General features: G+C 34.9%; 3 protein-coding genes across 13 annotated transcripts in view; 1 reads left to right on the top strand and 2 right to left on the bottom strand.

Annotated features, from left to right (window-relative positions):
• Positions 1-5: 5 nt before the first annotated feature.
• Positions 6-3,201, bottom strand: LOC130988358 (uncharacterized). Its single transcript, XM_057912183.1, has 4 exons — positions 2,026-3,201; positions 1,301-1,539; positions 919-1,067; positions 6-263 (listed from the first exon to the last, which is right to left on the bottom strand). The coding sequence occupies exons 1-4, from the start codon at positions 2,280-2,282 to the stop codon at positions 30-32; spliced, it is 879 nt and encodes a 292-aa protein (XP_057768166.1). The 5' UTR covers positions 2,283-3,201; the 3' UTR covers positions 6-29.
• A 5,127-nt stretch (positions 3,202-8,328) lies between these two features.
• The window catches only part of LOC130988355 (uncharacterized), a 34,147-nt gene continuing 17,115 nt past the window's right edge, over positions 8,329-25,360 (bottom strand). For 4 of the 11 annotated variants that reach the window (XM_057912177.1, XM_057912168.1, XM_057912170.1 and 1 more), the window contains exons 3-6: positions 10,637-10,876; positions 9,912-10,150; positions 9,530-9,678; positions 8,329-8,874 (exon numbers count right to left, since the gene is read on the bottom strand). In XM_057912177.1, coding sequence (XP_057768160.1) covers positions 8,641-8,874; positions 9,530-9,678; positions 9,912-10,150; positions 10,637-10,815 — 801 coding nt within the window. In that variant the 5' untranslated portion in view covers positions 10,816-10,876 and the 3' untranslated portion in view covers positions 8,329-8,640. Of the gene's footprint in view, positions 8,875-9,529; positions 9,679-9,911; positions 10,151-10,636; positions 11,405-11,895; positions 12,123-12,164; positions 13,301-25,360 lie in introns of those variants that run through there. The other 7 variants (XM_057912174.1, XM_057912171.1, XM_057912175.1 and 4 more) reach the window with 7 other exon arrangements.
• LOC130990433 (protein Ycf2-like) lies at positions 16,640-23,701 on the top strand. Its single transcript, XM_057914666.1, has 3 exons — positions 16,640-16,729; positions 16,842-18,098; positions 23,444-23,701. Exons 1-3 carry the CDS (start codon positions 16,640-16,642, stop codon positions 23,699-23,701), a joined length of 1,605 nt encoding a protein of 534 aa, XP_057770649.1.

Genomic DNA, 25,360 nt, shown 5'->3' with positions numbered 1-25,360 from the left:
TTCAACTTAACATCCCCCAGTGCTTTATATCACAACGCCTGAGAGACGGTACCTACCAGGTCAATAGAGGCTTCATCTCCGAGTTCCTGTCGAGTTAATAGCTTACTGGACGGCTCAAATTGAGAGGAATGATTCAGGATATCGTCTGCATCGGGTGATCTCAATGCAAAATAGGCGGCAACTGCATCCGTGGTTCCATTAATGAAATTTGACCTTGACATGAACTCCTTCAAGCGGCATATAAACTCCACATGGTTCCTGGCCTTAACACAAAGAACAAGCCAAATTACAAATTTACAGTTAAACTCTCTTTTTGCAGCATTTCGAGATAAGTTGCAAATTCACACAGCAGGGTTAGACTATTGTTTTCAATGCAGTTAGCAAATGATCTAGCAACATAGATGCAAACACGAAAGCTGCATAATCAATCTTCCATTCATCATCATTCATTCACATTACAAATTTACAATTTAGCTCCGGTTACTGGAAAAATGCCTGGACTTAATAGATTGTATGTGACCCCAAAATATCACAACATTAGTTATCAGTTCAAGTACCCTCCTTAGACAGTATACAAATCTCTTAGCAGAAGACAGAGTCTTTATGCATAGCTAAGGGTGGGTCTACGTAATCTCCTTTACTCTTATAGCCTAGCCACTGTATAAAGTTATACATTTGAAATTTCCAAGGGAAAATACATTAGAAACGAGTAGTTTCTGAAAATCTAATAACTCTATAGGCAACATACTCATTTCTACATAGAATGCAAAAATAGCCAAGGGAATTATGAGAGGCATAAATCATCAAAATCATGAAGAGATCTACACAGACTACAGAGATTTGAAGAATCCAAGAATGGCTTAAATGAAACAGCTTTGTTAGGGGATGAATGGAAAATGTTTTAAAGTATAACCCCACCTGTCGATATTCAGGAACTCGTGTTGGCATTTTCAGATAACCCATGTTACCGACCTCATAATCCCATAAAAAAGAAGTATGGTGAACCCACCTATTTTTGGTAATAGACTGAGCATTTCCACCAAACTTACGATTGCCAAGCACGTAATCTGTTAAAAATGAGCAGTGCAAGGAGCATATCAAATTCATATCCAACTTAATGCTGCTGAGAGATATATACCAACTGAGCATATTCATTCTTCATTTTATAGAATTTGATACATTGATGTACCTGGAACTGAATCAATCTATCTAGTGCCTTCTCACTCAAGACAATTACCATCTAGTTATAGGACTTTAGGAGCATCATATGATAGAGGCCGGGTACTATATATATACATACCATTCTCTCGAAGGCCAAACTCCCCGATTCCTTGAAACATGTTCTTATATATTAGGCTGCTCCATGACATGATAGGTCGAGGATACGATTGTAAACCTGGAATAACATCCTTGTTGCATATAAACGATACGAAAATAGTGCCCTGATCAACAATAACAGTACCACCTCCTGTAAACCTTCGGATGACTGGAATTTCATCTCTTAGAACAGCATCAGTTTCAAGAAGTTCCTTAGGTTTCCTATCAGAATATTTTTTCCGCGCACATCAATTTGTTTGCATTCTAGCTCGTGATCATTTCATCAAACTTAAAACTTCAACAAGACAATATCAAACCAGTAACCACCAAATTCACCCAGCAGCTCAATAATGAAGGCAATTATCAGAACTAGTTCAATCACCAAGTTAGCCATTCTGGGAAATCCCCATCATAATTTTTTAAAGCCTTCCCCAAATAAAATTAAGCCCTAAGAACTATCGCAAAAGGCAATTGCAATTAGATGAAATCGAGACGGAATTAGTTGGGAAATAGAAAGAACTAGATGCTTGTGAAGATTGAATGACTAATCTGATTGATCTCAAACCTAAAAATAACAACAATTTATTGTGCTTTAATCCAATCTACAAAGCAAAATCCAATTGAATTAACTGCTTATTAAAACAGCAAGCACATTGAACATTACGTAGAGGGAACTATATTAAAGGACAAGATTTTCTGATTACTGACCCTGAAACACCCATGACGATGGTGGGGCGGGTTGTTCCGTCGTTGATGATGCACCAGTTTTCAGACGAAGTCCGCAGCAGCCTCTCTTCCAAATGCAATTGCTGCAAAATGGACACTCCTTTCAAGCGGAGAAGATTGATTATCGGCAACCCAGCGTTTCTTGCCTGAGATGCCGCCATGAATACTAGAAAACGGAGGTTTTTGCGGTCGGAACAGCCGATTGCCGGCGCCAAATTGGTTCTGCAATTCAAAGTCATGACATGAACCGGATGTCACATGTCATAAATGATTGAATTATATTTTTATATTATGGGGTAATTGATTTTTGCTCCAGATCTAAAAAATCGACTTCCATAACGTTTTATTTTTGTTTCAAATTAGTTTCGGTGACCGATTTTTTCTTACGCCGGCACCGCAAATGACACCGTGTCAGTAGAAATTAACACAGTGGCAGCCGATTCGCCGATTCGCAGAGCAGCGGTAGACGAAGCCCAACGGCGATCCGTCGCGTCGGAGAAGGGTCGTGGCGGCGGCGCTAATAGGACAGATCAGCAGTGGCTCGTGGAGCCGGGGTCGACGACGTTGAGTGGCGAAAGGAGGACGACTCCCGACCTCAGCGGCGACCCTCAAAGATTTCTGGAATAGCAGCGGCGGTGCGGCGATCCCCTGCCAAGAAGGACGCAGCGGCGTCGATCCAGAGAAGTGGTGGCTTCGTCTTCGTCGGGAGAGATGAGATGGCGCAACGGCGGGGTGAGCGAGACCAGGCGGCGGCAGCAATTTCGCCGAGCCAATAGAACTAGGGCTCAGCCTTTCCCTCGATTGAAGGCGGGGAAAGGGACGGCGCCGGATGGTAGCCAACTACCTTGCCAGAGATGAGCAAGAGCCGACCTCGTCGGATTTTCAGAAGCCTGGGTGAGAGGCGGCGGGTTTCTGGAGTGTGATGCCGGAAACGATGAGAGAGAGAGAGAGGGGGGGGCTTATTGTGTTCAGCCGTTTTTGAGGAAGAAGGAGAAGTGGGCCAGCTGGTTTCCTTTAATTATTTTCAGTTAGGCCTCAATCATTTAATTTCGGGTAATTTTAAATACAGCCCCCATTTTACTCTTTATAGCCTCTTATTTAAAAATTTAATTAAAATAATTATAAATATACATATTTACCCCTATAGCTCTCAAAATAATTTTCTAATAATAAATTATATGCATAGCCCCCAAATTGTAGAGTTTATGCTAAGGGGGGTGTATTCAATTAGGATTCTACAGGATTTTTTTGGATTTTAGAAATCTAAAGGTATTCAATTCAGATTCTTATAAATCCTTAAAAATCTTGTGGTTTTCAATTAGGACTTTTAAGATTCCATCCAAATCTAATGGTATTGAAAATTTCATTGACTTCTAAGGATTCTAATTATTGGTAGACTTCTTAGGATTTTAAATGCCCTAGTATAAATAAAAAATCCCTGCAGAAATCTCTACTCTTCCCACAAGATTTTGACGTATTGCCTCCCTCACAGAGAAAGACGAAAATCTGCAGACGAACTGACCGCTCCCTCATTTTTCTTCTCTTGTTCTCTGATAACAAAGGTACATAGTATTTGTTTTTTTCCTGTAGCGATTGTTTTGTATTTGTGTGGATTTGTTGTTGTACGTTGCTTCCATAGTAATTTTGATTCGATTTTCTTTTGGCAAGCAATACAAGCACGCATGGCCGTCTATGGTTTTTTCTGTCCTTGTAGTACCTAGTTGTGTTGTGATGGTCCTTTAAGGCATAACTTTGAGTTTGTGGCCATGAATAAACTAGTATTATACCCGTGCTCCGCACGATCCAAGGAGTATATAGAATTGTAAAAAGAAAAAAAAAGTGATATAAAACATACTCGTGCTTCGCACGACATATATAATAAGAGTAACATACCCGCGCTTCGCACGACATGAATATTCATACGTATTTGTGAAGTATAGTAGTGGAACATAATACAAACACTACAAAAAACAATTGATTACCGGCGGCGTCTGCTGTCGGTAATTTCGAAGCGGCCGCCAGAAAATGAACTACCGGCAACATTACTGGTGGTGTGAAGCCGCCGGTAGATTTCTCGTCGGTAACACGATCACCGACGGCAAAACACGCTGGCGGTAATTACTGGCGGCGCTACCGCCGTTAGAATTCGTCGGTGAACGGCAGAGAACTGCTAGAGGATTACCGGCGGCGTGTTTGCCACTGGTAATCTTCACCGGACGGCGGCGGTTTTTTCCGCCGGAGACTATGACCGCCGGTATTTTTTTTGAAATTTATTTATTTATACCGTATTTCATAAGTTAGACGAACTTCCCAGTCGGTCACCCATCTTAGTTGTGCTCTACTCCTCATCATTTTTAAAAACACGCCCGCCCATATTACATAATAATTGGCAATATTATTTTGTAAATAATATATTAATAGATATTTTGCTACATCATCCATATTTTGAAAAATATAACAAACAACTTTCTAGCATTAAGTAAGTTTTTTGTATTAAATATTAGTACTAAAACTCTAGGTTTGTAATGATAGTTAATATGTGATATACCGTTTTATTATATCTTATATTTCAGATTTTTAATATTTCATATTTGTATTAATTTAAGTTTTAATAATTCAGATTTGTAATACGATTACTGTTTTATTATATCTTATACAAAAACAATCGAGCAAAATATCACTTGGTATTTTAACAACACTACGACCACTTTTTAGATCATCAATGATTTAAAACAACACTATGACAATCCTTTAGATCACCAATGATTTAAAACAACACTATCACCAATTACCAGTGATATTTTTTTCTTGTGGTTGTGGTATTTGTGGATTGAGAATATTTGAGACTACGATATGTGTTCGTATATAAATTCTTAAGTTTTAAATCTAAAATTTGAGTGTAAAATAGGAAAAAAATAAATTTTACGGTTCGGCGGGTCAGACCCGGACCGAACCAAACCCGATGTTTGGGTTCGGTCCGGTCCTGGATCGGTCCTCTCTTAAAATTCGGTCTGAGTTGGTCCAAATTTTCAAAATTTTTGGTCCATCAAATTCGATGAGTCGGTCCGTATCGATTTGTGTCCAACCCGCTGCTCACCCCTATTAACAATAACTATTTTATTCTTATATACAATTTTATAAAATAACCATCAATTTACTTTTATAAAGCCGGTGATAATGATTATACTAAACATAATAAATATACTTTATTAATATAACAAAGTAGAAAAAAAGAGGATAAATAAATATGATTATAATTATATTCTATAGTAACTAAACTTATACAACTTCAATGCTAAAAATATAAATTTGTGCCAATGTGTTACACAATATGAATATTTTATATAATTTTTTTGTGTATAACGAAATATCCATATGATAAAGTTATAACTAGTAGATATACATAGTAGTGAATATCTTAGCTGATAACCGATCAAGTTTATATTTGTTGATTCATTACCTTGCCGAGGTTCTCCTTTTATTTTAATTATTTTAGTGTTTCAGTTTTTATTTTCTTTTCCCTCTTGCCCGTGATACTGTCCCTTGAGACTCCGATTAAGTATCTCATGACCAGGACGATACGTACACCTTTCCCCCTCTCTTTTTTGTGACCGTGACACGAGACGCAACTACACCAACTCCCTGTGGAATCGACCCTAGCTTATCACTGGCACTACGCATGTCTTGGGCAATGTATTATAAATTAATTTGTATATTATCTGAAACGACAACTTCGATTAAAACCCCAAGTTCAGCTTCGGCACTAAGCCTCTCAGTTTGCAATTCTTTTCTCGCTCGAAGAACTTATTGGGTGTTAGTTCTTTAAGCGCGATTGAATTGAGGGCGGATGTTAGAGAGACTAAACAAGTCACCACTCCCATGCATGAAGTCCATGTTGTCCTCCATGAAGACATTCCACCTCAGCATTATAATCCACGGTGTATGCCAAGAGAGACTGAAGATTACTTGAAGCAAGGAATCTGAACTCTGAATATGCCCACTCTAGTTCACTCGTGAGAGTACATATTTGTTATGATATTTTGATTGTATATGATAGCACGTTAGCATTGCATTTATGTTCCTCAGTTTGTACACTTTAGCTAGTTGTATAGGATTTCATTAGATGATCTAGAACAGTCGATAAATTGCTATAAAATGCAACTGAGTCTTGCATTGTAAAGTTCAAGTTTGAAGTGAATACAAAAATGTTTGCAGCTACAATGCTATTGCCTATTTCCTATTCTAGTTCTAGCTCATTTCCTAATAAAACTGATAAGCTTTAACTATCTCCATTTCAACTTTAATATCTTATGGCGTTTTTTTATCTCTTGTGTGTGAGCATGCTTTCCCATCGAATTAATTCGACACAGGTTTTCAGAAATACTGAAAGATGAATATAAAGTGAATAAATTTCTCACTGAATTAATTTGTTAGGTAATAAATACTCCGTCCGTCCCTGAAATAGTTTCATCTTTGGGGACGACACAGATTTTAAGGAAACGTTGTAAAGTGTATTTGATAGTGGGAAAAAAATATTATAATTATTATTGGAAGTTTTGAAAATGTGTTATAATTAGTATTGAGAGTGGTGCAAAATGAAAAGTAAGAATAAATAAAGTATTATTAGTGGTGGGGTAGTTGTTCAAAAATGGAAAGAAAGAAAGATGAAGTTCTTTGAGGGACGTCCCAAAAAAGAAAAAAGAGGAAGTTATTTCAGGGGCGGAGGGAGTAAATGATTTGTAAGATATGTTTTTTTGTAAATATTGTGTATGAATGAGATAAAGTATGACTAGTATTATACCCGTGCTCCGCACGGTCCAATTATTTATACGTATTTATCATATATAATAACAGTAACATATAGAATTGTAAAAAGCAAAAAAAAAAAGTGATACAAAACATACCCGCACTTCGCACGACATGAATATTGATACGTATTTGTGAAGTATTGTAGCGCTACTATAGAATTGTAAAAAGAAAAACAAAAGTGATACAAAACATAATAGAAAATGGTTAAACAAAACTAATCATGTACATTACATAATACAAAAAATAGGAATAAAAATAACAAATAACTTTTATATCATACAGTTCATATTAAAAGATAGTACAACACAAATATAATGATAGTACGACACAAATATATATTTAGAATTATATTTCGCTACTTATATTACTACATAAAATGATATATGTAAGTACTTTGACTCTACAAAATGATATACGGAAGAACTTTGATATTGTATCGAATATATATTTAGAATTATATTTTCTTTTATAAACTTAAAGCATTAAATAATTAAATGGGTAACTTATGTATTAAAAATATTTAAAAAAACATAAAAAATCTGTGTGCATATAAAGTAATTCTACATATGGACCAAATTTCATAGTTTTTTATTATTATTTTAATTTGGCCTACAACAAAATATGAAGGCCCAAGATCAAGTAATTAATCGGACTAAAAGCATTAAATAAGTATTGGGCTTATGAAAAAAAAAGTTTTAGATTCTACATATCAATTTTTTTATTATTTATTTAAATAATAAAAAAGAAAAGTTTAGATTTTTTATGTATGTCATAAAATATAAAATAATTATTTTATATACATCATCCCACCGAACAATTTGTTATCTTGATTATACCCGTGCTACGCACGGTCCAATTATTTCTACGTATTTATGATACATAATACGTGTAATATATAAGTTGATGTGATTGTGCACTCGGATGTATAGTGCATTCGAGTGTACAGTGCACGGACCGATTATTCATACGTATTTATCATACATAATAGGAGTAGTATATAATTTTAAATATATATTAAGTGATATAAAATAAAATACAAAGTAAGTCAATGAAAATGGAAATTTATATTACATAATATAAAATAGTATATATATATATATATATATATATATTAAAAAGGGCATAAATCATTGCAAATGATTATATTTTCTAAGAAAAAAATATATATTTCATATGTCCCATAAAAATGGTCTACATTTATCGTTTTGGTACGTCCACAAAAAATAGTGTCTTCTCATTTATATACATCACCTAACAACAAATCAATACATATTATCCTAAATGTATCAATTGATTTTAACAAAATGAGAAATGAAAAAGGATGTTGCATTGAACAATTATAATGGATTTGAAGGCTATGAAGGTCATGGAATTGAAGCTTCCATGGTGAAGAATGAAGATTTGTCAAGTTCATTTGATGTTAAGTTGTAAGGGATTGAATGTAGAATTAGGAATATCACATTAGGACTATATCAGTTGATGTTAAATTGAATAAATCATTCGGTTGATGTTAAGTTGTCACCATCACATTATCACATTGTGGCCACAACGGCTCATCATTCCAAAGCATATTTGCATGCCTGCAAGTACCTACTAACTGTGTAGTATTCACAGACATAGATTGATGGTTCCTCGTTCAAATACCTAATGAACCCCTTTTTAAAAACATAGGCATAAAGCCCCCCCATGGACATGTAGGCTTACAAATAGCCTCACATTGATCTTGTGATACTCTCCTAAATTGAATAAACTTCCCATTTGCCTCACCTCATCCCCCAGTGCTTTATATCACAACGCCTGAGAGACGGTACCTACGAGGTCAATAGAGGCTTCATCTCCGAGTTCCTGTCGAGTTAATAGCTTACTGGACGGCTCAAATTGAGAGGAATGATTCTGGATATCGTCTGCATCGAGTGATCTCAATGCAAAATAGGCGGCAACTGCATCCGTGGTTCCATTAATGAAATCTGACCTTGACATGAACTCCTTCAAGCGGCATATAAACTCCACATGGTTCCTGGCCTTAACACAAAGAACAAGCCAAATTACAAATTTACAGTTAAACTCTCTTTTTGCAGCATTTCGAGATAAGTTGCAAATTCACACAGCAGGGTTAGACTATTGTTTTCAATGCAGTTAGCAAATGATCTAGCAACATAGATGCAAACACGAAAGCTGCATAATCAATCTTCCATTCATCATCATTCATTCACATTACAAATTTACAATTTAGCTCCGGTTACTGGAAAAATGCCTGGACTTAATAGATTGTATGTGACCCCAAAATATCACAACATTAGTTATCAGTTCAAGTACCCTCCTTAGACAGTATACAAATCTCTTAGCAGAAGACAGAGTCTTTATGCATAGCTAAGGGTGGGTCTACGTAATCTCCTTTACTCTTATAGCCTAGCCACTGTATAAAGTCATACATTTGAAATTTCCAAGGGAAAATACATTAGAAACGAGTAGTTTCTGAAAATCTAATAACTCTATAGGCAACATACTCATTTCTACATAGAATGCAAAAATAGCCAAGGGAATTATGAGAGGCATAAATCATCAAAATCATGAAGAGATCTACACAGACTACAGAGATTTGAAGAATCCAAGAATGGCTTAAATGAAACAGCTTTGTTAGGGGATGAATGGAAAATGTTTTAAAGTATAACCCCACCTGTCGATATTCAGGAACTCGTGTTGGCATTTTCAGATAACCCATGTTACCGACCTCATAATCCCATAAAAAGGAAGTATGGTGAACCCACCTATTTTTGGTAATAGACTGAGCATTTCCACCAAACTTGCGGTTGCCAAGCACGTAATCTGTTAAAAATGAGCAGTGCAAGGAGCATATCAAATTCATATCCAACTTAATGCTGCTGAGAGATATATACCAACTGAGCATATTCATTCTTCATTTTATAGAATTTGATACATTGATGTACCTGGAACTGAATCAATCTATCTAGTGCCTTCTCACTCAAGACAATTACCATCTAGTTATAGGACTTTAGGAGCATCATATGATAGAGGCCGGGTACTATATATATACATACCATTCTCTCGAAGGCCAAACTCCCCGATTCCTTGAAACATGTTCTTATATATTAGGCTGCTCCATGACATGATAGGTCGAGGATACGATTGTAAACCTGGAATAACATCCTTGTTGCATATAAACGATACGAAAATAGTGCCCTGATCAACAATAACAGTACCACCTCCTGTAAACCTTCGGATGACTGGAATTTCATCTCTTAGAACAGCATCAGTTTCAAGAAGTTCCTTAGGTTTCCTATCAGAATATTTTTTCCGCGCACATCAATTTGTTTGCATTCTAGCTCGTGATCATTTCATCAAACTTAAAACTTCAACAAGACAATATCAAACCAGTAACCACCAAATTCACCCAGCAGCTCAATAATGAAGGCAATTATCAGAACTACTTCAATCACCAAGTTAGCCATTCTGGGAAAACCCCATCATAAGTTTTTAAAGCCTCCCCCAAATAAAATTAAGCCCTAAGAACTATCGCTAAAGGCAATTGCAATTAGATGAAATCAAGACGGAATTAGTTGGGAAATAGAAAGAACTAGATGCTTGTGAAGATTGAATGACTAATCTGATTGATCTCAAACCTAAAAATAGCAACAATTTATTGTGCTTTAACCCAATCTACAAAGCAAAATCCAATTGAATTAACTGCTTATTAAAACAGCAAGCACATTGAACATTAAGTAGAGGGAACTATATTAAAGGACAAGATTTTCTGATTACTGACCCTGAAACACCCATGACGATGGTGGGGCGGGTTGTTCCGTCGTTGATGATGCACCAGTTTTCAGACGAAGTCCGCAGCAGCCTCTCTTCCAAATGCAATTGTTGCAAAATGGACACTCCTTTCAACCGGAGAAGATTGATTATCGGCAGCCCAGCGTTTCTTGCCTGAGATGCCGCCATGAATACTAGAAAACGGAGGTTTTTGCGGTCGGAACAGCCGATTGCCGGCGCCAAATTGGTTCTGCAATTCAAAGTCGTGACATGAACCGGATGTCACATGTCATAAATGATTGAATTATATTTTTATATTTTGGGGTAATTGATTTTTGCGCCAGATTTAAAAAATCGACTTCCATAACGTTTTATTTTTGTTTCAAATTAGTTTCGGTGACCGATTTTTTCTTATGCCGGCACCGCAAATGACACCGTGTCAGTAGAAATTAAAACAGTGGCAGTCGATTCGCCGATTCGCAGAGCAACGGTAGACGAAGCCCAACAGCGATCCGTCGCGTCGGAGAAGGGTCGCGGCGGCGGCGTCAATAGGACAGATCAGCAGTGGCTCGTGGAGCCGGGGTCGACGACGTTGAGTGGCGAAAGGAGGACGACTCCCGACCTCAGCGGCGACCCTCAAAGATTTTTGGAATAGCAGCGGCGGTGCGGCGATCCCCTGCCAAGAAGGACGCAGCGGCGTCGATCCAGAGAAGTGGTGGCTTCGTCTTCGTCTTCATCGATTTGTGTCCAACCCGCTGCTTACCCCTATTAACAATAACTATTTTATTCTTATATACAATTTTATAAAATAACCATCAATTTACTTTTATAAAGCCGGTGATAATGATTATACTAAACATAATATATATACTTTATTAATATAACAAAGTAGAAAAAAAGAGGATAAATAAATATGATTATAATTATATTCTATAGTAACTAAACTTATACAACTTCAATGCTAAAAATATAAATTTGTGCCAATGTGTTACACAATATGAATATTTTATATAATTTTTTTGTTTATAATCTACATTGGAAATTTTGATGGAGGACAAAGAAATACAAGCTTGTGGATATATTTCATTTTCATTAGTTTTTCATTTATTTATCTCAAGAACAGTATTAAATACAAAAAAAAAGTTCATTATATATATTTATGTGAATGCTTTCTTTCATTGTATTTACTGAAAATAATGTAAACAGCCAAGTTACAGAAACTATTTTTTCAACAGTGCATGTGGCGAGACTCCGAGTTGATGATAATACCTTATAGTGGTGGAGGTGGCGAAACTGAGAGTGCGTATGAAAGGTGAAGATTTAGGATTGACGTGAGAGATGGTAACATAAAACTGTTAATCTGCAAACAGAAGCAGACAAAGATTGATGCACATATGAGAATACTTATTTGTAACTCTCTAAATCTGCACTAAAATGAGCAAAGTACATCATCCCAACTTGAAATAATATTTTACTTATTTAAAAAACCATAAAAAAATTTATTTATTTAAAAAAACCATAACGAAGACTCATCTTACAAAAACCAATTGTTTTGGCAGCAGGTATCACTATCGTTCTTCGCCAATTCTGAAGTAGAACCACAACGTTTTTGGGGTTGTTGCGGCAGCCGAGGTCCTGATGCCAACGGTGGCAGCAGCTCTGAGCAAGGCGGCACTAGCGAGTTGTTAATGTCGGCGAGCCAACGGCGGCGTCGAACGTCACCGTCTCAGGTGATGACAGCAACAGCACTAGACGACAGCAGAATATCTATGGTTTCGAGAAGGGTGTGCAACTGCGGTGACAAGGCGCCGTGGTTAGATGGCAGTGGGTTTGGCAGGGCGCTGTGTGGGGTGGGTTATTGGATTCATCTTGGGCGACGGAGGAGAAGTTTGAAATTGATGGTGGAGGAAGAAGATCTGAAGATTTAGGTTTGGAGAGGTTGGGCGCCGCTGATGTGCTTGTGAGTAAAAATTAGAATGAGTGAGTTGGGGTATTTATAGTATGCATAATTGGGCTTTGTTAGTGTAAGAGAGTTCATGGGCTTGGGATGTGATTAATTTTTAAGATGTAATCTTTTTTTGCAAATGTGATTACCACTTTCAATTTGATTAAAATGTTCAAAACTCCCATGATTTCGACTGATGCTTCTTTGTGTTGCAAATTTTACATTAAAATGAAAAATAAGATTAATCATTGATTCTAAATAATTTACATAATAAACTATAACTAAGATTAAATTGTTAACATCATATAATACAACTTTAGGATTAAATTGTTGAATTATAAGATTATATTGCATAATAAGATTAAATTGTTAACATCATTTATAAATTATAAGATTAATTATTGATTCTCATATTATGAAGTGATCTATTATCTAGGATGAGGGTTACAACTTTAGCAAAAAGTTGTTTCAATTGGAGTTTCAGTGACAAGAAACTATTAACTTTTTGTAAATTAGAAATATTGATCAACAAATATCTTTCAGTCTCGAAAGAAAAGTTATATAAATTTAAATTTGAACCAACCTCAAGGTATTTGATTTTCTATTTAATAATAATCTTGTAGGAGTAGATACTAATTATGATTGAATATGTACCCATACTTCCTCTAATAGATTAAGCATTTTAGTGAAATTTAATAGGGAGATTCGTACCACCATGAACCTCCATAAATGTTAATATATCTAACAGTGTGCTGAGTGCGAGCCAATGTTGAGAAAGCGCAGAGAGATAGAGAGAGGATCGGTGACCGCGTGGATGCGGGGAGAGACGAAAGGCGTCTAAGCAAAGATGAAAAAGAAAAGGATGAACAATGAAGAGGCTGAAGGAAGACAAATTGCTTTTATTTTTTAGGTAGAAAAACATAACAATTTTTATTTTTATTTTGTTTGTTAACATCTTGAAGGAACGCATGCACTTTGACGGCAATTCCAATTACTTTGACTTTTAGTATGGTTTGAGTTGTTTTTTTAGTTCTATATATAATATAGTTTGGGCTCAATTCGGTTAGTTTGAATATTCTATATATAAACTTGATTAAGTTTTTTTTTTTTTTTATCACTTATGGATCAACGATTAATATATTACGTAATTTTTTTTGCCTAAAAAGTACTATTATTAAAATGCGATTTTATTAAAAAGAAAAAAGAAAAAAGAACCTAAAACCCTTGAGAGCACAAAAAAGCAGACTAAGGGCCGAGCCTCATTAAAACCTTTTCATGGAAAATCCAATGGGAAAAACCAGAAAAGGAAAAAGAGTGCTCGTCTAAAGACAAAAGACCACGACAAGAAGAGCGGAAAGGAAAGTTTCTGAAACTCCGGCCTAACCATCGTCCCAAAACAGTCCCGGCTCAAGCCATTCACAACCGAAACACAAAAACGCAAGACAAAAAACACGATGGCCTGCCTAAAAAGTACTATTACTTAAATTTTTCTATGAAAAATAAATTATTTTATAAGATCCAATACATATTATATCTAAACTACCATTTGCACGCCATGCTATGCATGGGAATTTTTTTATATATAGTTTTAGAAAATTGACACTAACTCAATTATCATATTTATAAGTGTACTGAAAAATTAAATTCAACTAAATATATTTGGGCTGAATATTAAAAAAATCAAAAAATAATTAAGAATTCATAATAATAAAAATTGACATTATGAAAAGGCAAAAAAAATAAGTTAAAAAAATAAAAACAAAATTAAAAATAGAATTATTCAAAAAAAAAAAAGGATGAGAGGAGGAGATAGATTTTTTTAAAAATATTTTAAATATAATTTTTACATTTTAAATCAAATATTTACATAAAATATATCAAATAAAAGCTTTTATCGTGATCATTAATTTGATATGGAAATTAAATATTTTTATAATTAGTAGAATTTTATAATTTTGGAAATAAATAAAACAAAAAATAAGAAGATAAAAAAAGAAAAATGTAGTTTACAAACAAATCTTCAATTTCATTATAACTTCAAAATTCTCACCCAATCTTGAAATTAATTTCAAATTAAAAGTTGCTTTTTTAATATATTATAGATTATAGATATTTAATAGAACTACAACTTAATTTATATTAAAATAGTCAAATATATTTATATATAAATAAGCCTTTTAGCTCGATTGGAAGAGGGAAAAAGAGAGAGCAATAAAGAAGCCCAACACATATATAGATTTATAGATTTTCATAATTGATTTAGTAGCATAGCATACCAATTACCAATCGTTTCCTTTATGCATTTAATAATCGCGTTTGGAAGAATCCAGAGTAGATAATAATAATAATAATAATAATAATAATAACAATAATAATAATAATAATAATAATAATAATAATAATAATAATAATAATAATAATAATAATAATAATAATAATAATAATAATAATAATAATCTACATAATTTGAAGGGTCTGTTCCATGCTTATAAATAAACATCAAATACAACTTCAGTTCAATTTTGCAAAATTCAACCAACTTACGAACAATAAAATCTCTTCTCAGGACTAAGAAAATCAACAAACATCACATATCCTGCAACCACCAAAAAAATCAAAAGTAATTAAACACGTACTTTGGTTAGTATATATTTATAATTTATTTGATTTATCGATACATGTTTTGACTTCTGTTTACTACAAAGCAGGTTCCTCATCAAGAACAAAGGGCATATATATAAAACCCTGGCGAACAAAGGGTATATAGAAAATTTCGAAGAACAAAGGGCATTTATAGAAACAGAAGTCAATATTTGCACATATATATATATATATAACCGAAGTGCGTATAAGTAAATTCAATTAGAAAGGGTATAATTGAAATTTGAAAAAAAAAATACATAATCCATGCTAATGAAAACTATCTAAAATTTTTAGTTAAAAATTTACTATTGTTGTGAATTTAGTTAACATTTTTAATTCCTTCCTCTTTTTCCTTTATTTTAAAAAACGCTAACTCAATAGTCTTATTCAACTAATTGAAAATTACGTTATTTTTAAAATTATGAATAAATATGTACTCATGTAAATACTAATTATGAACAAATATGTACTCATACTTCTTGCTTCCTTAAATAGATTAAACATTTTAGTGAAATTTGACAGGGAGATTCGTACTACCATAAACCTGTATAAAGGTTAAACATTTTAGTAAATTTTTTGGTCAAACTTATATGTTTGAATAGGAGATTTCAAGTTATTTTGTTATTGTTTTTTATAGAAGCAAATTTCATTGATATTTTTGTGGGTTGTATTATGATATTATTATATGATATGTGTATGAAATATATATGGAATTCACACTATAACTGTTGGAACCTTGTGGAATATCATAATCCTTAATCTGCAAATTAACTCAAATTAGATTCAAAATGCCATAAAACAAAGTAATCACCAAGTCTAAAAAGAGCACAACAAAGACACCAAAAAAAACTATTCTGTAACTTAACAATTTGTGTAGATATTCATAGATCTAACATAATAATACCATAAAAACAAAAATATAGTAACTCTAAACGCAAAAACTAATATGGAAAAAAAATATAGATTTTATTCAGTATTAAAAAACAAAGCATCTTCCAAAAAAAACTTTTCAAACGATATTCCTAGATCTACAAAACTGATAATATAAAACAAAAAAAGAAAAATTTAAAAATTTAAAAAGGAAAACTAATAAACGAAAAAAAAATAGATCTTAATCAGTATAAAAACGCTGGAATTGGAATTAAAGATGCAGTCGAGGGAGAAGGCCGAGATCTGGAGCGCTGGAACTGGAATTAAAGATGCAAATATGCAGTAGAGGGAGAAGGCCGAGATCTGGAGCGTCTTGGGCTTGGGCGACGCCGTCGTTTGAAACACGAAGGGCGGTGGGGGGCGGTCGTAAGGAGTCGCCGACATGAATTTCAGAGATAAGAGGGGAGATGGGGCGAAAGCTAGGGTTTTATTTTTGGGAGTGGCCAAAGAAAGCGATGCTCGATAATATGGCAGACGACGAGAGAGAAGGTGAATATGGAGAAAGATGGAATTGAAGGGGAGAAAGATGCAACGAGGGAGAAGAGGAAAAGGGTAGATCTGGAGATAGCGGCGCCGCTCAATTGTGTTAAACCCTAAAATGAGATAAGTGTTTATATTATTATTATTATGTAGTTGGGCTGCTGTACAAAATAATTACTAATAGTTGAGCTGTATCTATGGGTTTATTGTGGGCTAGCCATGTTACACCACCAACAACCAGATGTCGCCACCTCCATTCATCATATGGGCTTCTGGCGGCAACATGCTTGGTCCCGCTTATGGGGTCAAATCACTACGTTCTAAGAAGAAATATTTGAGTATCAATCTCATCGATATCATCGATCTCATACCAAATCCCATCAATCGAATCACTTTTTCGAGAAATACGAGACATCTAAGTCATACAAGTAAAGAGATCTATTCATTGATAAGAAAAAGAAAAACCGTGAATGGGGGTTGGATTGATGATAAAATAGAATCCTGGGTCGCGAACAGTGATTCGATTGATGATGAAGAAAGAGAATTCTTGGTTCAGTTCTCCGCCTTAACGACAGAAAAAAGGATTGATCAAATTCTATTGAGTCTGACTCATAGTGATCATTTATCAAAGAATGACTCTGGTTATCAAATGATTGAACAACCGGGAGCAATTTACTTACGATACTTAGTTGACATTCATAAAAAGTATCTATTGAATTATGAGTTCAATACATCCTCTTTAGCAGAAAGACGGGTATTCCTTGCTCATTATCAGACAATCACTTATTCACAAACTTCGTGTGGGACTAATACTTTGCATTTCCCATCTCATGGAAAACCCTTTTCGCTCCGCTTAGCCTTATCCCCCTCTAAGGGGATTTTAGTGATAGGTTCTATAGGAACTGGACGATCCTATTTGGTCAAATACCTAGCGACAAACTCCTATGTTCCTTTCATTACGGTATTTTTGAACAAGTTCCTGGATAACAAGCCTAAAGGTTTTCTTATTGATGAGAGTGACGATATTGATGATAGTGACAATATTGATGATTGTGACAATATTGATGCTAGTGACGATATTGATGCTAGTGACGATATTGATGCTAGTGACGATGTCGATCGTGACCTTGATACGGAGCTGGAACTGCTAACTATGATGAATGCGCTAACTATGGATATGATGCCGGAAATAGACCGATTTTATATCATCCTTCAATTCGAATTGGCAAAAGCAATGTCTCCCTGCATAATATGGATTCCAAACATTCATGATCTGGATGTGAATGAGTCGAATTACTTATCCCTCGGTCTATTAGCGAACCATCTCTCTGAAAGATGTTCCACTAGAAATATTCTTGTTATTGCTTCGACTCATCTCTGCTTTGAATTTTCTAATGTGAATATGGATATGGATCCAATACTTTTGCAATACATATTGGATCGCATATACACTCAATACTTATCAGATATCTGTGTATTGCAATACTTACCAATGAGTGTATTGTTTATTACGAAAATGAATGTAAAAAGCTTAGTTCTAAATTCTTAGGTGTTTTTTTTTTTTTTTGGTCAGAAAAGGGAAAGTTCCATTAAAACCAAAGAGAATGGTACCAGAGGTACCTATGAGAAAATACATGATTTAGTATATAATAATTTTTTATTTTTCTTATATACTCTAAATATAATAATGCATTTATTAAATTTATAACTATCATATTACAATTCAATTAATATCTATCATATCATATAAAGAATAATAAAAATATTTTCAATCATAAAAATCTCATAAACTATACACTGCCTAATATATATATATATATATATATATATATATATATATATATATATATATATATATATATATATATATATATAGGGGGCCGCTCCAATGAGACCCCCTAATTTTAGTGAGATCTAGGGTACGATCTGGTGCGTTTATTTTATCAATCCTATGGCTGATATTGTATCTGGAGGGAGAATTTTTTTTGCAGGGTTCGAATCCTGGAGGGAGCAAAATATTTTAAATTTTATTATTCATTAGTATATATTGCATTGTTCATCAGTATATAGTGCATTGTTCATCAGTATATATGTCTTATTCATTAACAATTTTTTAAAATTTGTTTTTCACCAGTATATACATCTTGTTCATTAGGTATAAGTTTTGTTCATTAGTATTATATGTCTTATTCATTGTCCTAGTGTTTCACGAAAAATAGGGGGTCTCACTGGAGCGCGCCCCTATATATATATATATATATATATATATATATATATAGGAATGTGATCATATAAATCCCAATGCTTATAATAGATCCCTAGATCCAAATCTTGACCACACATTTATGACATGTGGCGCATCAAGATGGTGACACGTGGCAATGATTCCAAGGCAAAATCTGGAGGGGTAAAATTGGAATGTAATTTTCGGATTTAATAATTAAAAAAATATATATTTTTTTTAGATTTTCTCAAAATAGATATATTTTAGATGCATATAGTTTCACACAAAGATGCATAAAGTTTTCACATGAAATGCATAACTTTGAACAGAAAAATGCATTTAATTTTTCCAGTTTTGGTATTTTCACCACCCCACCCCATACCACCCCCCAATCCAGCCCACACCACCCCCCAACCCTCCCCATTACCACCCCCCCAAAAATATGCATGTTTCACATGCATATAAAATCAAACAAAAATGCATAAAGTTTTCACATAAAAATGCATTAAATTATACAAAAAATGCATTTCATTTTAATAAATCTGGTAGTTTCGCCACCCCACCCCTGCCCCTGCCCCCCCCCCCAACCCCCCCCACCCACCCCCCCCCAAAAAAAAATTTTTTTTTTTCAAAAACTGATTTTCTAATTGCTGGCCCACCCCCACCCCCACCCCCACCCCCCACCGACCCACCCCCACCCCCACCCCCCACCCCCCCCAAAAAAAATTTATTTTTTTATTTTTTAAAAAACTGATTTTCAAAAAAAAAAAATTGGGGGGAGGGGGTGGGGGGGTGGGTGGGGGGTGGGGGTAGGGGTGGGTCAGTGGTCAGAAAATCAGTTTTTAAAAAAATAAATTTTTTTTTTGGGGGTGGGGGTGGGTGGGGGGGTGGGGGAGTGGTTGGGGGGTGGGGGTAGGGGTGGGTCAGTGGTCAGAAAATCAGTTTTTAAAAAAATAAAAAAAAAAATTTTTTTTTGGGGGGGGGGGGTGGGTGGGGGGGGGGGGGTAGGGGGTGGGTGGGGGTGGGGTTCTGGGGGGTGGGGTTGGGGTGGGGTGAAATCTTATGCATATTTATATGAAACTTTATGCATTTTTATATGAAAGTTCATGCATTCTCGTATGAAACTTTATGCATCTAAAATATACCTATTTTGAGAAAATCTATTTTTTTTTTTTTTTGAATTTCGAAAATTACATTCCAATTTTACCCCTCTCCAGATTTTGCCTTGAAATGCCTTGCCACGTGTCACCATCTTGATGCGCCACATGTCATAAATGTGTGGTCTAGATTTGGATCTACGGATCTATTATAAGCATAGGGATCCACCGGAACCCAACCCTATATATATATATATATATATATATATATATATATATATATATGAAGTATCGAATACGTGGCAGATTAATTGGTTTGACCAATGATCTTATATTAATGGGCTTTAGGGTTAAATAGGCCCAAGGGTTTAGGTTTAATCTTAAACTTATAAATAAGACCTTTGGTTATGAGTTAAGGGAGGCTTTTTTCACATTTTTTTCACCATGTAAAATGTAAGCTATCAAAATATAATGAAAAAATACTGATAACCTCCCGTGGACGTAGATCTTCATGATCGAACCACGTAAATTCCGCATCTTTCATTGTTTTACGTGTCTTTTATCATTTTATCTTAACTATGCTATTGAGATTAAAACCCAACTCAACATCTTGATTTTGCAATTAATTATAATGTTTGACGAAGTTGTAATAAAAACCAATGATATCACATTTCAATGTACATAAAAACAAGGATAGAAAGTGGCAAACTTGATGAACCATCAAGCATTTGCAATATCTATAAGATATTAAAGCATAGTTTTCGCCTGCCAAATTTTTTCGCTAAGTCACATATGTTTTTTTTTTTATGAATAATGTCTTTACAAATAATACAAACCACACACACACCCCACCTATGGTGGTTATTGTGGCCGAGAGTACTCGAACCTGTGACCTCTTGGACAACAGATAACCACCCCATCCACTAGGCCATCCCAAGGGGACAAGTCACACATGTTTTTATCTATTGAGTATGTGGTCGAAGAGTTGTCAATTGAGTAATTTTTTAGTATAATTATTCATTTCTGTATACAACTGGAACACCTGGACATATTAATTGGCTCTAAAGAATTGGGCCCAAACTAATATTTCGAATTTCAAATCTGCAAATTTTGGAACCAATTTTCTAGCTTCAAAAATATCATTTAAGACAACATTTTCACAATTCAGAGTTTCTCTCTTCATTATTGTTCTAATTCTTTTTTATGTTGATTTATTTTTATGGTTTTCACATATATATAATGATTAGTTTCTGGATATTTTCTCAATTACAACTCAAATACTAAGCAATTATTACAACACTTATTTTTATTTTTTACATGTCTAGATCTGCGATATTAATAGCTAATATTTTTGAATTTTCTCCAAAAACGAAGACTCTTGCTTTAAATGGAACATTGAAGTGTTGCCCCTTGGATCTGCGGAAGCAAAAAAAAATGGTGATAGTGTAATTTTGATATTAGCTAAACTGTTTTCTACCATATCCAATATATGAATTCAGATGAGATGATATTTGCAAAAGGAGAAGAGATTTCGTATTGTGTAGATTTTATATCATGTTATAGAATTTCTCAATCTCTATGGTTTGTATGATCGAAACACACCACAATTGAAAATTTATGATTGAAATAAGAAGTCAAAATATCCTCTTACTCTTTTGCCATAAATGAATAATAAATACAATATATTATTGCTCATAATGATTCTTTTATTTGATGTAGGTAGCGCGAAAATAACCATTGATTTTTTTTTCCTTTTTTTATGTTTATCAAAAAAAATAAAGCTACCTAGCTGTGAAAATAGTGGCAGTTATTAAAGAGACACAATACACTTGATTACAGAACTGACAGCTATTAAATTTATTGAAAAAAATGACAAAATAACTACTATTAATTAGAACTAATTAGAACAAAAATACTAATTATAGGCACACACTTTTTTTCTCTTACTTTTCTCCCAAAAGCAACAAAAGAATATGAAAAAAAAACCAGAATAATTTGAAGAAAACAGAGCCGCACATATGAGAAAGTTCAAATAAAAACAATACTTATGTTGTTCGATTTTAATTAAAGGCCTATCTGATTAGCCAAGTATAATGTCCTAATTGGTAAATTAAATTCCCTAATCTAGCAAAGTAATATAGAACGACAAAGACCAAAGGTCATATTCCGGCAGTGAGAGCAGAGAGGGATTTCAACATAGAAGAGCACGGCGATTGGAGAGCACGACTGAGAAACTTAAGTTGCAGAGCACGACTAAATTAAGCGTAGAGACATGGGTGATAGGTAGGTTATTTCAATCGGTGGTATTTGAATAACAATTTTGTTCGTGTGATTGCGTTCTTCTTTCAATAATCGATTGGGTTTTTGAAATTGTATTTATTTTATTTTTATTTATTTATTTATTTATTTTGCAGTTGCAATTTCACCCTCTTTATACATCACGATGGAACATTTAAGGAAGCATAAGGCTTTGATGACATGGGTAAAAATGTAGGATTTTTTTACCTTGGTATAGACAAGTTTGGGTTTTTGGGTTTGAAGGAGTTAGTCAAGGGTTTAGGTTACTCAGGATGGGGTAAGTTACTATATGTAACACCCCGCCCATTTCTATTAAGTTTAGAATTTGTTTTGAACTTAGATTATGATGATTTATGCCGGAGAATTTGAAATGAATTTATTTTAATGCCAACAAAATTATTTACAAAATCTTTTGACAAATTCATTATTCAAATCTTTATGCATTTCATATTATTCAAAGTGATCATATGTGATTTATCTCCATGATTAAGTATTTATTTGTACATGATTTAATTTAAGTTTGTGTTGGATTTTAACTATTTAATTGTGTTGGGCTTGATAGTTATTTTTATTTGGGCCTTTTAGTTAAGGTTAATTGGTATATATATTTAGTATTTAATCCTTAGCCCAAACCCAACTCCATTTCTCTTTATGTCAATTCTCCCAAGTACAGCAGCTACCAGCTATGCAGCTCATCCCCATGCGGCCATGCCTCACCTCAGCTGCTCCTTTCACTCTTTCACGTCTCACCCTCCTTCACGTTTCACCCATGCTTTGCTACTGTATATGTACTTTAACCTATTCAATCTCACCCCTTCAAATACCTTTAACCTCCTCTCAAAATCCTTCACCCAACAACAAGCCCTCCTCGGTAATGTTTCCCCTTCAATTCATTCTCTTTTTTCACTTCTTCTCATCAGTTAGATATTCTGAAACTATTTCCTCTGCTTATTAATTCTTTGCAGAACTTGTGGCATCCCAGAAAATACCAAAAAGGTTTTACCTTTGAACTTTTTACTTCCATTCATTTCATTGCCACAACATAATTCACGCACTGCAAACTAACCAGCAACTCATTTTTTCATTCAAACCAACACATCAATTTTTACAAAGGCTGTAAACGTATGAACTTTATGAAATGTGTATACAATTTGGAATACAAGTAGTGGAATAATATTGAACAAGCATGTATGGAACTAGCCTTATAACTGTAAATTCGAACTTGAGCCGTTGAATGTTGAGTGTATGCTTGCTGTGATGAGAGTCGAGTCAGGGGAGAGAGGGCAGGCGGCGGTCAGCGGTGGCTTCGAGCTGCTGTTGTCGGCCGTGGTGGAGATTGGGGATCTTGGGTTTTACAGAGGGAGAAGGAGAAATAGGGAGATGGAGGGAGGCAGGGTGGCGACGACGGCGGCAATTAGCTGCTGCTCGTCGGGAATCGAGGCCAAGGGCCACGATTAGAGTGCCTGAAATCAGGGGGATCCGGAGCTCGGCGGCGGCAGCCTATGGTTGTGCAGTCGCCGGAGATTTGAAGGGGCTGGGATTGGGGATCTAAGGTTGGGGGAAGAGAGGGCGCCTGATTGTGTGTGTTGTCGTGTGAGCTGTCGTGAGAGAGGGAGACAGAAGGAGATGGAGGTCAGGGGCGGCGGCGGCGGCAGCGGCCGGAGGCCGGCTGCTGTCATCCGCCGGAAGAGGGAAATGGGGGAGCTGGGCGGCTGTGTGGTGTGAGTGTGTGCGTGTGTTTCTGAATTTGTGTGTGTGTGCGTGACTTAGGCTGTAGAAGAAGGGTGAAGGTTTGGGTATGAGAGTGGGCCTTTGGGCCGAATTTTATTTTTGAAAACTTGGGTTGGGTAATTTGTTAAATGGTTGACTGCTATTTACATTTTGGGTTGCGAATTTTTGAAATAATATGAGCTTTCATTTAATTGTTGGACTTGTTTAATTGATTTATTAATTTGACTTTTTATTTGAGTTTAATTAATTATTTTTGAAAAAGTTTGCATAATAGTATTTTCTTATTATGTGCATATGTTAAATATATTTATTTAATTATGTGAGTTAAAGCATGAATTAATTTTGCATCAAACATTTTACATAGAATCATTTATGATTGAATTGGTTTTATTATTAAAAATCGAGCAAGGATATTGTTGGTGTCCTTGACTCAAGAATTTAGTTTTCAAATATTTATTAAATTTTGAAAACCCGGCTAAGTGAATCATAGGATGATAAGCACTACACCATGACTTAAGATTAGATTCAGGAGACATATTAAGATTATAGATTTCTTGTAGGCTTTGTGGATCGTGAGGACTAGCACTGCTATTCCAATTCAGAGTTAAGATTAAACGACAGGCATTGCCTAATCAGGTGGGCTTATTTTCCAAATGTATGATTTAGCTATTGAGCTTAAATGTTTCAATGAAATGAAAACTGTTTATCCGATAAAATATTTTGTGCACTCTGCTCTGTTTAAGGCTCGCATAAGTTAATCGATCGAGGTTCTCTCTTGACCTAACACGTTATTTGAGAATTGTGTACACCTATTAGCTGACTCGGTGGGTTGATCTCCATTCGAGCACTAATCATGTATGAGGCGTTATAAGGGTGCTCGACGGGATGTGTTCCGGAGCATTGGGTCCCAAATGGGAACTTGGCTGGGTTACACCCTCAGTTCAAGTAAAGCAGGAGTAATGGATCCGTCGGTGGCTAAAAGGTCCGGGATCACAGCGAGTAACGGAAAGGGAGTGTGGCAATTGCGCGCAACATAATAAAATGTTTTAACATGCTTAGAAGTTATTTCAATTTAAAACCTTCTAAGTCATGTCAAGTATAATTGGATAAACTGCTCTTATGATTATGAAATGTTTATAAAAACGCTAGCCCACTAAGTACATTAGTATTTAGCCCAAAAATACTTTCAAATATTTTCAGGTTGATTGGTTGGTGCTGACGGGGCAGAGCTGAGGCTAGGGTTGAACTCCGTATTCTGTCTTCCGCTGTTGCACTAGCTCTTATTTGTCTTTTGTTTCTCCAACTTAAGACTTTTATGTTAAATTCTGAATTATGTTTCTTATCGAGCTTAAACTCTCAACTTCTAGCTCTATGTTATTAACGTTG

Source organism: Salvia miltiorrhiza, chromosome 6, assembly GCF_028751815.1.
Source record: "Salvia miltiorrhiza cultivar Shanhuang (shh) chromosome 6, IMPLAD_Smil_shh, whole genome shotgun sequence".
Classification (NCBI taxonomy): Eukaryota; Viridiplantae; Streptophyta; class Magnoliopsida; order Lamiales; family Lamiaceae; genus Salvia; species Salvia miltiorrhiza.
Note: the sequence above shows the minus strand (reverse complement) of the source record. Positions and strands in the feature narration are given on the sequence as shown.